We start from the raw sequence: 15,647 nt of genomic DNA, 5'->3' as shown, positions 1-15,647 counted from the left end.
CATGTTTATTGTAGAAATTTGGGATATATAAAAATGGGTTAAAAGAAAAGAATTAAAACCCCTCATTATCCCTTATCCCACTAATGTTAACATTTTGGCATATTTCCTTCTGCTGTTTCTACATTATGTGTACACACATCTCACACACAGGTGTGAATGTGTGTGTGTGATAAAGCAAACAATTAGGTTAATGTCACTGAGAACGGGGACTTTCAGTCTTGGAAAATGGAGAGGCAGATAACATCAGTGTGGTTAAAGAAAGCCTGTACTCCTGAATTTGTTTTTAGGTTTGTTTTAAGTATTTATTTGTTTGCTTGTTTATTTACTTATTTATTTATTTTGGCTGCACCATGTGGGAATCTCCGTTGCGGCATGCGTGATCTTTAGTTGTGTGTGGACTTCTTTTTTTAATATTTATTTATTTGTTTGTTTATAATTTAAATTTTTTAAATAAAATTTTATTTTTTTTATACAGCAGGTTCTTATTAGTTATCCATTTTATACATATTAATATATACATGTCAATCCCAATCTCCCAATTCATCCCACCACCACCACCCCCTGCCCCGCTGCTTTCTGCCCTTGGTGTCCATATGTTCTCTAAATCTGTGTCTATATTTCTGCCCTGCAAACTGGTTCATCTGTACCATTTTTCTAGGTTCCACATGTATGCATTAATATGCACTATTTGTTTTTCTCTTTCTGACTTATTTCACTCTGTATGACAGTCTCTAGATTCATCCATGTCTCTACAAATGACCCAATTTCCTTCCTTTTTATGGCTGAGTAATATTCCATTGTATATATGTACCACATCTTCTTTATCCATTCATCTGTCGATGGGCATTTAGGTTGCTTCCATGACCTGGCTGTGGTAAATAGTGCTGCAGTGAACGTTGGGGTGTATGTGTCTTTTTGAATTATGGTTTTCTCTGGGTATATGCCCAGTAGTGGGTTGCCCATTCTAACTGGTGTGAGGTGATACCTCATGGTAGTTTTGATTTGCATTTCTCTAATAATTAGTGATGTTGAGCAGCCTTTCATGTGCTTCTTGGCCATCTGTATGTCTTCTTTGGAGAAATGTCTATTTGGGTCTTCTGCCCATTTTTGGATTGGGTTGTATGTTTTTTAATATCGAGCTGCATGAGCTGTTTATATATCTTGGAGATTAATCCTTTGTCCGTTGATTCATTTGCAAATATTTTCTCCCATTCTGAGGGTTGTCTTTTTGTCTTGTTTGTAGTTTCCTTTGGTGTGCAAAAGCATTTAAGTTTCATTAGGTCCCATTTGTTTATTTTTGTTTTTATTTCCATTACTCTAGGAAGTGGATCAAAAAAGATCTTGCTGTGATTCATATCAAAGAGTGTTCTTCCTATGTTTTCCTCTAAGAGTTTTATAGTGTCTGGTCTTACATTTAGGTCTCTAATCCATTTTGAGTTTATTTTTGTGTATGGTGTTAGGGAGTGTTCTAATTTCATTCTTTTACATGTAGCTGTCCAGTTTTCCCAGCACCACTTATTGAAGAGACTCTCTTTTCTCCAATGTATATCCTTGCGTCCTTTGTCATAGATTACTTGACCATAGGTGTGTGGGTTTATATGTGGGCTTTCTATCCTGTTGCATTGATCTGTATTTCTGTTTTTGTGCCAGTGTCTTGATTACTGTAGCTTTGTAGTATAGTCTGAAGTCAGGGAGTCTGATTCCTCCAGCTCTGTTGTTTTCCCTCAAGACTGCTTTGGCTATTCGGGGTCTTTTGTGTCTCCATATAAATTTTAAGGTTTTTGTTCTAGTTCCGAAAAAAATGCCATTGGTAATTTGATAGGGATTGCATTGAATCTGTAGATTGCTTTGGGTAGTATAGTCATTTTCACAATATTGATTCTTCCAATCCAAGAACATGGTATATCTCTCCATCTGTTTGTATCATCTTTAATTTCTTCCATCAGTGTCTTATAGTTTTCTGCATACAGGTCTTTTGTCTCCCTCGGTAGGTTTATTCCTGGGTATTTTATTCTTTTTGTTGCAATGGCAAATGGGAGGGTTCCCTTAATTTCTCTTTCAGATTTTTCATCATTAGTGTATAGGAATGCAAGAGATTTCTGTGCATTAATTTTGTATCCTGCAATTTTACCAGATTCATTGATTCGCTCTAGTAGTTTTCTGGTGGCATCTTTAGGATTCTCTATGTGTAGTATCATGTCATTTGCAAACAGTGACAGTTTTAATTCTTTGCCAATTTGTATTCCTTTTATTTCTTTTTCTCCTCTGATTGCTGCGGCTATGACTTCCAAAACTATGTTGAATAATAGTGGTGAGAGTGGACATCCTTGTCTTGTTCCTGATCTTAGAGGAAATGCTTTCAGTTTTTCACCATTGAGAATGATGTTTGCTGTGGGTTTGTCATATATGGCCTTTATTATGTTGAGGTAGGTTCCCTCTATGCCCACTTTCTGGAGAGTTTTTATCATAAATGTGTGTTGAATTTTGTCAAAAGCTTTTTCTGCATCTGTTGAGATGATCACATGGTTTTTATCCTGCAGTTTGTTAATATGGTGTATCACGTTGATTGATTGGCGTATACTGAAGAATCCTTGCGTCCCTGGGATAAATCCCACTTGATCATGGTGTATGATCCTTTTAATGTGTTGTTGGATTCTGTTTGCTAGTATTTTGTTGAGGATTTTTGCATCTCTGTTCATCAGTGATATTGATCTGTAATTTTCTTTTTTAGTAGTATCTTTGTCTGGTTTTGGTATCAGGGTGATGGTGGCCTCATAGAATGAGTTTGGGAGTGTTCTTTCCTCTGCAATTTTTTGGAAGAGTTTGAGAAGGGTGGATGTTAGCTCTTCTCTAAATATTTGATAGAATTCACCTGTGAAGCCATCTGGTCCTGGACTTTTGTTTGTTGGAAGATTTTTAATCACAGTTTCAATTTCATTACTTGTGATTGGTCTGTTTCTGTTTTCTATTTCTTCCTGGTTCAGTCTTGGAAGGTTATACCTTTCTAAGAATCTGTCCATTTCTTCCAGGTTGTCCATTTTATTGGCATAGAGTTGCTTGTAGTAGTCTCTTAGGATGCTTTGTATTACTGCAGTGTTTGTTGTAACTTCTCCTTTTTCATTTCTAATTTTATTGATTTGAGTCCTCTCCCTCCTTGCTGAGTTTGGCTAATGGTTTATCAATTTTGTTTATCTTCTCAAAGAACCAGCTTTTAGTTTTATTGATCTTTGCTACTGTTTTCTTTGTTTCTGTTTCATTTATTTCTGCTCTGATCTTTATGATTTTGTTCCTTTTGCTAACTTTGGGTTTTGTTTGCTCTTCTTTCTCTAGTTCTTTTAGGTGTAAGGTTAGATTGTTTATTTGAGATTTTTCTTGTTTCTTGAGGTAGGCTTGCATTGCTATAAACTTCCCTCTTAGAACTGCTTTTGCTGCATCCCATAGGTTTTGGATTGTCGTGTATCATTGTCATTTGTCTCTAGGTATGTTTTGATTTCCTCTTTGATTTCTTCAGTGATCTCTTGGTTATTTAGTAATGTATTGTTTAGCCTCCACGTGTTTGTGTTATTTACGGTTTTTTCCCTGTAATTGACTTCTAATCTCGTAGTGTTGTGGTCAGAAAAGATGCTTGATGTGATTTCAGTTTTCTTAAATTTACTGAGACTTGATTTGTGACCCAAGATGTGATCTATCCTGGAGAATGTTCCATGCACACTTGAGAAGAAAGTGTAATCTGTTTTTGGATGGAATGTCCTATAAATATTAATTAAATCTATCTGGTCTGTTGTGTCATTTAAAGCTTCTGTTTCTTTACTTATTTTCATTTTGGATGATCTGTCCCTTGGTGTAAGTGAGGTGTTAATGTCCCCCACTATTATTTTGTTACTGTCGATTTCCTGTTTTATAGCTGTTAGCAGTTGCCTTATGTATTGAGGTGCTCCTATGTTGGGTGCATATATATTTATAATTGTTATATCTTCTTCTTGGATTGATCCCTTGATCAATATGTAGTGTCCTTCCTTGTCTCTTGTAACATTCTTTATTTTAAAGTCTATTTTATCTGATATGAGTATTGCTACTCCAGCTTTCTTTTGATTTCCATTTGCATGGAATATCCTTTTCCATCCTGTCACTTTCAGGCTGTATGTGTCCCTGGGTCTGAAGTGGGTCTCTTGTAGACAGAATATAGATGGGTCTTGTTTTTGTATCCATTCAGCAAGCCTGTGTCTTTTGGTTGGAGCATTTAATCCATTCACGTTTAAGGTAATTAGCGATATGTATGTTCCTGTTACCATTTTCATAATTGTTTGGGGTTTGTTTTTGTAGGTCCTTTTCTTCTCTTGTGTTTCCCACTTAGAGAAGTTCCTTTAGCATTTGTTGTAGAGCTGGTTTGGTGGTGCTGAATTTTCTTAGCTTTTGCTTGTCTGTAAAGCTTTTGATTTCTCCATCGAATCTGAATGAGATCCTTGCTGGGTAGAGTAATCTTGGTTGTAGTTTCTTCCCTTTCATCACTTTAAATATGTCATGCCACTCCCTTCTGGCTTGTAGAGTTTCTGCTGAGAAATCAGCTGTTAACCTTATTGGAGTTCCCTTGTATGTTATTTGTCATTTTTCCCTTGCTGCTTTCAATAATTTTTCTTTGTCTTTAATTTTTGCCAGTTTGATTACTATGTGTCTCAGCGTGTTTCTCCTTGGGTTTATCCTGTATGGGACTCTCTGTGCTTCCTGGACTTGGGTGGCTATTTCCTTTCCCATGTAGGGAAATTTTCATCTATAATTCTCTTCAAATATTTTCTCTGGTCCTTTCTCTCTTCTCCTTCTGGGACCCCTGTAATGCGAATCTTGTTGCACGTAATGTTGTCCCAGGTGTCTCTTAGACTGTCTTCATTTCTTTTCATTCTTTTCTCTTTATTATGTTTGCAGCAGTGAATTCCACCATTCTGTCTTCCAGATCACTTATCCGTTCTTCTGCCGCAGTTATTCTGCTACTGATTCCTTCTAGTGTATTTTTCATTTCAGTTATTGTATTGTTCATCTCTGTTTGTTTGTTCTTTCATTCTTCTAGGTCTTTGTTAAATATTTCTTGCATCTTCTTGATCTTTGCCTCCATTCTTTTTCGACGTCCTGCATCATCTTCACCATCATTATTCCGAACCTTTTTTCTGGAAGGTTGCCTATCTCCATTTAGTTGTTTTTCTGGAGTTGTATCTTGTTCCTTCATCTGGTACATAGCCCTCTGCCTTTTCATCTTGTCTGTCTTTCTGTGAATGTGGTTTTTCTTCCCTAGGCTGCAGGATTGTAGTTCTTTTTGCTTCTGCTGTCTGCCCTCTGGTGGATTCTATTTATTTATTTATTCATTTGGTTATGTTGGGTCTTAGTTGCAGCATGCAGGCACTTCGTTGCGGCATGCAGGCTCCAGATCGCGCAGGCTTAGTTGCCCCGTGGCATGTAGTATCTTAGTTCCCTGGCCAGGGATCGAACCTGGGCCTCCTGCATTGGGAGCACAGAATCTTACCCACTGGACCACCAGGGAAGTCCCTGTGCTCCCGAATTTGAATTAGAAGAGTCAGAATGAACCTGATATATTTTTTCTTCAAAAAATGATTTTACTAGCTCTGTCCCCTGAAATCGCTTATAGAAACAATGATCAACCTGGTAGTAGCAAGCACCCCAGCATTCAGATTGTGGTCACTCAGTACCATTTCCTAGAGGAACTAGGGCTTCTCGGAGTAATGGCTGGTTCTGTATCTAGGTCAGGAAAGTGTATGATGAGCCTGGAACATCTTATCAGGACAGAAAAAAGTATAGCTAGCAAAGACCTCTGGGATCAGCAAAGAGAGTCAGGAGCCAACCTGAAGATAAGAGTTTAAACCTCAGTGGGAATAATAATGCAAATTGATTCACACATACATAAAATCCATGAGTTCACAGTGATCCTAAAAAATATGCTATTCATTGCTTACCTGTAGTGGATGCTAGGGAACCGTAAATGAAAGAGTCAAGCATTTATCTTTTTCTTTGCAAACTAAATCCTCACATCAACCAAATAGATAATGAGAAGATGTTTTTAATAGGCATATCCCAGCTAACAAAACGAAGAAAGAATTTTAGACTATCACTGTTTTTCAACTCCTAATGAATTAATGGATCTAAGCAAGGATCCTGAAAAACTGCTAACAACTCCAAAAGAGCAACACCCAGACATTTAGCAGTTCAAAACAATACCCGTGCTCTTCTTGCCAAAAGAAAAGAAAACTGGACCTGAGTCCGATCAAGCCTCTAGGTCTGAGTACCAGTTTATAAGAAGTACAGGGGACAGAGGGACCTGTCAAGTGCACCGCAGGCCTGCAGTAAGCACTGTCCTGAAGTGGAAAACTCCTCTTCAAGAAATCAACTGCAGTGTGAGACAGCCTGTAGGTTAAAGGAGACTTAGGAGAAATAGCAGGTAGGTGCAATGTATGGAATTTATGTGGCCCTTGATTCAAACCAAAAGAACTGTAGTAACAGTTTAAGAGAAAGTAAGGAAATTTGAACAGACAGAATATTTGTTATTTACGAGTTCTTAATTTTTTTAGATATTATAATTATGTAAGAGTTACATTTTTTAAAAGAATCTTCATCTTTTAGAGCTGAGTACTGAATATCAAATGAAATGATACCTGACATTTGCTTCAAAAGAATGTGAGGAGCGAGTCAGGGGAAGTGGGCGGGGCACAGACACAGGACTGGCCGCAGCAGGAGTTGAGGCTGGCAGTGGACACTTGAGGGTTCATTTTACTGTCCTCTGCATGTGTGTGAAATTCTCCATGATAAAACTTATTTTTTTTATTATTTTTTAATAAATGTATTTATTTATTTTTGGCTGCGTTGGGTCTTCGTTGCTGCACACAGGTTTTCTCTAGTTGCGGCGAGCGGGGGCTACTCTTCGTTATGGTGCGCCGGCTTCTCATCGCGGTGGCTTCTCTTATTATGGAACATGGGCTCTAGGCACGTGGGCTTCAGTAGTTGTGCACGGGCTCAATAGTTGTGGCTTGAGGGCTCTAGAGCACAGGCTCAGTAGCTGTGGCGCACGGGCTTGGTTGCCCCGTGGCATGTGGGATCTTCCCAGACCAGGGCTAGAACCTGCGTCCCCTGCATAGGCAGGCGGATTCTTAACCACTATGCCACCAGGGAAGTCCCCAAACATGTTTTAAATAAAATGCTTTTTTACCCTTTGTTACAAGCTGTAAATATTTACCCATGTTTTCATTTGCCTTTTAACTTTAATACATTTTTTTGTTTTGGGGTTTTTTTTAGCTTTAAAAAAGGTTTATCATTGACTTACTGCCAGCCAGTGATACATATCATAGGAATCAGACATTAGAGTGTCTCTGATAAGGTTTGGACTTGTGCTAGACGATTGTAAGGAGGGATAAGGGCTAATTTTGGATTGGATGCTATCAGGAGTTGGGGGGCAATTCAGTATCTTATTTATGTCTGTAAGTTGGAAGTGTGAAGAGGAACTAGAAATATCATTGGAAGGGCAACAGTTACTTAGAGGAAAAGATGGTTAGTCATTTTGTGCCTGGGATGTGGCCTTGGGTAACTTTAGTGTTTTTTCGTTTCAAAGAACGGAAACCACAAAACTTTTCAAAGGTGCGATGTGTATGTCTTTCTTCTGTTCTATCCTGAACCCACTGCAGGCAGAGTCATTCCCTGTGCCCACCCACCCCCCTTCCCCCAGCTGAAACTGCTCCGTCAAGGCTGTCAGTGGCCTCCATGTTGCTGTGTCCAGTGAGCAGTTCTCGGTCTTCATCTTACTTGCTCTTTCAGCAGCAGTGACATACTTGATGACATTTGTCACTTGCTTTGAGAAGAACGCAGCTCTTTAGGTTTTCCTCCCACCTCTCCGGCCTGCCTGTTCTCAGTCTGTGTTTCCTCTTCTCTCTGCCTTCTGAGTGCCTCGTGCTCAAGTCGTAGACGCCATACTCATGTGTATGAGCTCCTGATCTCTCAACATACTTCACTCACATTTCCCTTTTCTATTACGGTGGCTCCCATTTTCTGCTTGCTTAGGCCAAAAACCTTGAAATTGTCTTTGATTCTTTTCTTTCTTACTTCAGAACCAGTGTTTCAGGAAATCGTTTTGGTTCTGCCATCAAGATTTATCTGGGATCTGATCATATCTTATTCCTTCCACTGCTGTCACCCCTTCACCTCTCATCTGGATTATTCCAGCAGCTTCCTAACCGATCTCCTTCCTTCCAGCCTGACACCTCCCAGGGTGTGTTCTTACAAAGAAGTGGAGTAATCCTTTAAAGTGTGAGATCAGTCAGTCCTCTGCACACAACCCTGCTCTGCTTTCCCATCTCACTCGGGGTGAGGGGGGGAGCCCCAAGTGACCTTGCAAGGCCCTGTGTGATCTGGCCCTTTGGTATCTTAAAAAAAAAAAAAGAAAAAGTCTGACTATCACTCTCACTTGCTCTACTCCGGCCGCGTTGGCCACTGTGCTGCTCCTCAAGCAGCCCTTTACACCGGCAGTTCCCTCTGTCTGGAGCACAGTTAGGCTGAATGCTCAGTTGCTTGTTTTTCTTAACTAATGGAGGCCTTTGAGACTGCAGTTTCCTTTGAATATGGCTTTGGTCCCATTCCCTGTTTTTTTTTTTTAATAAATTTATTTATTTTATTTACTGTTTATTTTTGGCAGCGTTGGGTCTTTGTTGCTGCACACAGGCTTTCTCTAGTCGCGGTGAGCGGGCTGCTCTTGGTTGCGGTGTGTGGGCTTCTCACTGCGGTGACTTCTCTTGTTGCACAGCATGGACTCTAGGCGCACGGGCTTCAGTAGTTGCAGCACGAGGGCTCAGTAGTTGTGCCTTGTGGGCTCTAGAGCACAGGCTCAGCAGTTGTGGCGCACGGGCTTAGTTGCTTCGTGGCATGTGGGATCTTCCCGGACCAGGGCTCGAACCCATGTCCCCTGCATGGGCAGGCGGATTCTGAACCACTGCGCCACCAGGGAAGCCCCCATTCCCTATTTTAACATACTCTGTTGTCATTGTCATCATTTTCTAAACAATCTTTAATTCTAGACTCTCTTTTATTTTTAATCAGACAAGTAATTGTGGATTTAGTCTTATTTTTTAAACTTTGGGGGGACTAAAAATCCCCCTTGGTCACCACCCTATTCTTGTCGCTTCCCCAGAAGTCACTGTTGTCATTGGACAGTATAATCTTATCCACATCAGTAGAGTGTATCCTTCTGTACCTTTGCCGTGTGTGTACCAGTGTGTGGGTATGTATGTACGTGTAGAAATAAGAGCTTGACTTGTATGGTTTTCTTTAAAATCATAAATGGGATCCCAGAACTTTGTTTCACTAAAATATTTTAAAGATCTTTTAAGACCAGTAAATATAAATCTCTTTTATCCTTTTAATTGTTTTAAGACCTCTCATAGTTTATTTAAATGTTCCCCTGTTAATCCAGGGATGTCTGGATTGTTGGCCATTTTTCTCCTGACCCAAGCAGGGCAGCAGTGATCATCCTTTGTACTACTCCCTTCTGCTCTATTATAGTATAAATGAAATTTTACATACTCCTTTGCCCTAAAGTTATTTAAGAATGTTTTTCCCCTCAAGAAGTTGGGAGTTTTTTTGTGACTATTTTTGTTTTGTTTAAACATCTGTTAATCGTGTCTCGTTTATTGAATTGTGCCATGAGCTCACAGTATGCATCATTCTTCCCTCATGAGTTGATGTGTGACCAGTTGTTTCTTAGATGATAAATAAAAGCTAATCTCCTTCTCTAGGAGTCAGAGTTCTGTGAAATCAGCCTAATTAATCACATCTGGTCAAAAATACACTGTTAGTCCTCATAAGAAGGGAATCATACCGCAGTCCTGGAAGTGGATGAACTTTTAGACAGACCTGGTTGCGAACACTGGAAACTGGTTTTCCCTGCTGAGTTGGCGCCACCTAGCCCTTAAGAAGCGCTTACTTAATCACTGCATCGTGTGTATCTTTATTTGAGAATTACTAAATATAATCAGACTCAGATAGGCCCAGGGTCAAAAAAGGGTGTTTCTTACAATACTGTAACTCAGATATAGAACAACTAATGAACATAGTTTTGTTTTCTTACAGTGTTTAAAGGTAATGCTGGAGAAATCTGGCCTCTCAGGTAAGTTATAGACCATGATGATACATAAGTTTATCCACATCCTTTACTTATAATAAATTTTCTATAAGCCTAATGAAAACTTTTCAAACTTTCTTTTTCTCCGGGGTTGTCAGTTATGCTTTACATTTCTATACGTACATAATTCTCCTGTTTCTTTTTTGCAGGCTAAAAGAAAACTAGTTGGAGGTTAGCCTAATTCTAAGGAAAGAGAGCCTAGATAGGGAACAACAAAGGTACAAAAGAGATACAGTTAAGATACAGACCCTCTGGAATTTCCTAGATCTTTTGCTGAATTTCTTTTTTTAACCTCATGGATTCAGAATTTCAATGCATTGTGTTTCAGGCCAGTATTTCTGTGTATAGATTAGGGAATGTAATATGAATGAAAAAAGTAAACCCAGGGTGTCCTGAAGTGGCTACCCAGGTGGACCCACGGAGCAAGCTTGAGGAGGCACCACACTGCTTTCATTAGAGTGAGTGATTGCCATTCTCTCCACCAGAGTGGAAACATGGGGCTCCGTTATCTGGCAGGGACGTTCACTTGCTCAACTTCTAGGAGTTTCTGTGCGATGCCTCAGGTCATCTCGACAGTAGTCCTCCCATGCAGGGATCATTCCCCGTTCCCACTTTACAGATGCTGAAAATGGTTAAACGGCTTACCCAGTGTTACAGAGCAAGTAGCTAAGTGGCTCTGATTTCAGAACTCTGATTTCTTTCTACCATGCTCTGCTATGAAGTAATGGTGTTCACTCTTAACTTACTTTCTTTTTTTAAACAAACTTAGATTAAGTTAAATATCGATATAAATCTTACTGCATTTAAAACTAGAACCGATGACAAAAGAGGGTCTACAAAGAACAGTATTGGGATTCAAAACCTGTGGCCTGTGCAGGATAAATGTGAGGTCTGTGTTTCTTCGCTCGTCTGTAGCTTCTTTCGGTGGGTGGGGGGAGTTGACTGTTATAAAACATTGCTAGTTTTTTAACCATCAGGATTTTCAACTTTTGCTCGGTTCCCTCTCCCCGAAAAAAGTTCTCTCCCCATGTCGTGAGTGTGTAGCAAGCATGCTGAAAAACTGAAATCTGATTAACCTTCATAAATGTTCATTTGTACCAACTACACTGAAGCACTGTGCCAAAAGGACACGCTTTCGTTAGATCGCTGCTGACTAGATAGGACAGGTTTGCTGTACATGTTACCAGTTGCTGAGCGATGTTAGCGTGTATTTTCGTCCAAGACAGTGCAATAAAACTCAATTTCATGATCTTAGGGATTCTGTGCTTATGTATGTACACCTGTCTATGCTTAACGTGTGATGTGGATGCACTTGTGTACTTGTAAATAATAAAGGTGTAAGTAGATGTTGCATACTAGTACCAAGTCTTATTTTTATTTGCAAGTATACAGTTCTTGGTGGAATAGAGAGAAAATTAACCAAGTTGGGGCAATGACTTAATTTTTTTCAGGCCCTGGAAGAGATAATTTACTTTAAAAATTAGTTAATACTGGGCTTCCCTGGTGGCACAGTGGTTGAGAGTCCGCCTGCCAGTGCAGGGGACGCGGGTTCGTGCCCCAGTCCGGGAAGATCCCACATGCTGCGGAGCGGCTAGGCCCGTGAGCCATGGCCGCTGAGCCTGCACGTCCGGAGCCTGTGCTCCGCAACGGGAGAGGCCACAGCAGTGAGAGGCCCGTGTACCGCAAAAAAAAATTAGTTAATACTTATTAGATCATATCCCATTTGATATTCATTTATCCAGAAGGGTCATTCCTGACAAACTCTTAAAACATATTATTCTGAATTCTTTTTCATCTGATTTTGATTCCTTCATAGGAGACGCATGGCATTTACGAAAAATGGATTGGTGCTATGAAGCTGGGGAGGCTTTATGTGAAGAAGTAAGATTATTTCTATACATTTCATTTGTAAAGTGATTGTGTTTATTTTGTATTTTCATAAGGACACCACCCTACTCATGTGAATAAATTCTAGAGAAAGCTTTACTTTTTTTTAGGATATACAAATCCATATGTGGGTCTACTTTTTCCTGACTGCAGTTTTTTCAGAGAGTCAGAGGGAAAGTTTCAGCTAAGTGGGAACATATCTAACATCTGTATTGAGTCCTCTTTTGATAAGAGAATATGTCTCTAGTAGTAGTTCTTCATTAACAGGCAGAGAACTACAGAGAACAAAAGACATTTGTACCAGTGAAAGAATTTGAAGATACACTCTGAATTTTGAAACCTGAATATTTCAATCTGAGAGTTTCTCTGTAAGTTAATGATGGCAGAATTCATCTTACCAACCAGTCACTTAGGCTCCGATTCAAACTGCACCTCTAAATCCGGCCCAGACTCCTAGGGTAGACTTAGGAGCAGTGTTGTCACAGGGTGTTGGGAATCTGGTTAATCTTATTTTAAAAAATTTTTATTGAAGTGTAGTTGACTTACAATGTTGTGTTAGTTTCAGGTGTACAGCACAGAGATTCATTTAAATGTATATATTCTATTTTAGATTCTTTTAAGATATTGAGTATAGTTTCCTGTGCTGTACAGTAGGTCCTTATTGGTTATCTCTTTTATATATAGTGGTGTGTATATGTTAATCCCAAACTCCTAATTTATCCCTCCCCCCGCTTTCCCCTTTGGTAACCATAAGTTTGTTTCTATGTCTGTGAGTCTGTTTCTGTTTTGTAAATAAGTTCATTTGTATCATTTTTTTAGATTCCACATGTAAGTGATATATACTTGTCTTTCTTTGACTTCACTTAGTATGACAATCTCTAGGTCCATCTGTGTTACTGCAAATGGCATTATTTCTTTTTTTTAAATGGTTGAGTAATATTCCACTGTATATATGTACCACATATTCTTTATCTATTCATCTGTCAGTGGACATTGAGGTTGTTTCCATGTCTTGGCTGTTGTATATCGTGCCACTGTGAACATTGTGGTGTATGTATGTTTTCAAATTAGTGTTTTCTCCAGATATATGCCCAGGAGTGGGACCACTGGATCATATGGTAGCTCTATTTTTAGTTTTTTTAAGGAACCTCCATAGTGTTCTCCATAGTGGCGGCACCAATCTACATTCCCACCAGCAGTGCAAGAGGGTTCCCTTTTCTCTACACCCACTCCAGCATTTATTATTTTTTATTTTTTTAATACATTTATTTATTTATTTTTGTCTGCACTGGGTCTTTATTGATGCGCAGGCTTTCTCTAGTTGCAGCGAGCGGGGGCTGCTCTTCATTGTAGTGCGCAGGCTTCTCATTAGAGTGGCTTCTCTTGTTGCAGAGCACAGGCTCGAGGCACGTGGGCTTCAGTAGTTGTGGCACTCAGGCTCAGTAGTTGTGGCTCACGGGCTCTAGAGCGCAGGCTCAGTAGTTGTGGCACATGGGCTTATTTGCTCCGCGGCATGTGGGATCTTCCCGGACCAGGGATTGAACCTGTGTCCCCTGCATTGGCAGGCAGATTCTTAACCACAGTGCCACCAGGGAAGTCCCCCTAGTATTTATTACTTACAGACTCTTTGATGATGGCCATTCTGACTGGTGTGAGGTGATACCTCACTGCAGTTTTGACTTGCCTTTCTCTGATAATTAGTGATGTGAGCATCTTTTCATGTTGGTTAATCATCTTATTGTTGCTCCAAGTAGCATCAAACCTCACAGTCCAAATCCATGGCCTTAGAAGTACAGCCAGAATAAAGCTTTGTGAGAAAGCTTACACAATTGTGCTCACTCCCCTTTCCCCCAGTCTTTATCCGCCTGCTTTCTGTTCAGTGAGACACTGGCATTGAACATCAACAGAGGTTGATCTAAAGCAGGGCCTTCCGGGAAACAGTCCTTGCTGTGTAACAGTCAGGGACAATACAGAGAGGCTCCTCTTGGGTCCTGGCCAGGAATTTGACTGCCTGGAGTAAAAAGTGAACCTCAAAGAATCTTCAGGACATACAGTTTGGATGTCAAAAGAGTATATCTAGTCAAATGGTTTCCTTATTTTCTCCTCTTATTAATTCCCAAATCAGTATCAAACAGTTCATCTAAAAGCAAACTCATTACCCTCAGAACTAGCTCCGCTTCCCAGATTTGCTTCTTGTCTTTCCCATCCTGATCCTTTTCCACCTGAAATGTGGCTTACGCTACTTACCTTACATCCGTCATATTTGGTCTCAGCCTTCAATCAGTTTTTCCACTCCTTCTTGACCATTCCCACTGCCGGCCTCCTGGTTCAAGCCCTGTTTTTTTGTGGTTTTTTGCCTCTTACCTAATTAGTACAGATGGCTTCCCTGAGCCCATGTGCTCCCCACTTCAGTATGTCACAAGTGTGGCAGCTTAGATCTTTAAAAACCCCCTTCGCAGAAATCTTGAGTGGCTTTTTTAAAGCAACTGAAAACTCTTTTTTTTCTGTTCCGCATCCCTTTGACCTGTGACCACCTCTCCAACCCAGTTTTCTTTCCGTTACTCTCCAGCAGATACCTCCCATTCTAGTGAATCTGGTCTCTTAGCTCTTCCCCAGCACAAGTCATACTGACTCTTGACTTAACCTGGACTTCACCGTGTTCTTCTTTCCCTGAGAAATTCCTTCTTGTTTCCTCTGGCTTTCCCAAATCCAGCCCATCTTTTGGGCTTAACTAAAATTTTATCTTCTGTAGATTAATCTGTCATTTCTTACCTCATCCATCTCCCTTCCTTTAATCTTTTATAGTTCATAATTATACAGTTTTAATACATAATGATATACTTTTTTATGGTTTTAGCTTATTTCTATCTCTTCAATATCTGCTTCGTTACTCATTTACTTATTTCTTGAAAGGGTAATAGAGGCATAGGGTTTTTTAAAAAAGATCGAATGGTCTCTTTCTTCCTTTCAGAAGTCATAAGTGACAAAAAAGATTTTCACATTCTGTATTCCCAGGATGCAGCACTAAAAGAGCTTATGCTCTCTTCTGGAGACACTTTGCTTTTAATTGAAGGAAAACTTCCTCCTCTGGTAAGATTTTGCTCCTAAATAGACATTTTGTAAATAACAGTTACTGTTTTATGATTGCAAGGATGATATGTTGTCATTGTGTGAAACTGGGGAAATACAATCATAAAGAGAATAGAGTACTTACCCAAAATCCTACCAATCAGACAGCTACCATATTTTGCATCTTTATATATTTTCTTCCTATGAAGTCAAATTGTATGTACAATTTTATTTCCTACTTTTTATATTTTACTTTTTAACCTGACCATAAAATCCAGAAACAATCATTATATCCAATATATGACTTACCACAGTTTTATTCACCTATATCCCTGTTGTTTGGATTTTAGCTTGTTTAAAATTTTTTGTTCTTATAAATAGTAATAAATATAAATCCTTCTTAAGACAATTCTAAAGATGGAATTAACAAGCCAGATTGTTTTCCCAAAGAGTCGTACCAAGTTTACAGTCCTAATGTGTGTCTGTGAGAGGGCTCACGCCACTGCTCTTCCATAGACACTGTGTA

The 15,647-nt window shown here is 39.5% G+C and overlaps 1 protein-coding gene across 4 annotated transcripts in view; it reads left to right on the top strand.

Annotated features, from left to right (window-relative positions):
* USP40 (ubiquitin specific peptidase 40) overlaps positions 1–15,647 on the top strand; it is an 87,467-nt gene that overhangs the window by 55,404 nt on the left and 16,416 nt on the right. For 3 of the 4 annotated variants that reach the window (XM_065880279.1, XM_065880278.1, XM_065880277.1), the window contains 3 exons: positions 10,114–10,150; positions 11,982–12,046; positions 15,068–15,142. In XM_065880279.1, coding sequence (XP_065736351.1) covers positions 10,114–10,150; positions 11,982–12,046; positions 15,068–15,142 — 177 coding nt within the window. Of the gene's footprint in view, positions 1–10,113; positions 10,151–11,981; positions 12,047–13,840; positions 13,843–14,187; positions 14,223–15,044; positions 15,143–15,647 lie in introns of all 4 variants that reach the window. The other variant, XM_065880276.1, reaches the window with a different exon arrangement.

The sequence above is a fragment of the Phocoena phocoena genome, chromosome 7 (assembly GCF_963924675.1).
Source record: "Phocoena phocoena chromosome 7, mPhoPho1.1, whole genome shotgun sequence".
Classification (NCBI taxonomy): Eukaryota; Metazoa; Chordata; class Mammalia; order Artiodactyla; family Phocoenidae; genus Phocoena; species Phocoena phocoena.
The sequence above is the reverse complement of the archived record's forward strand: the minus strand, read 5'-3'. Positions and strand labels throughout refer to the sequence as shown.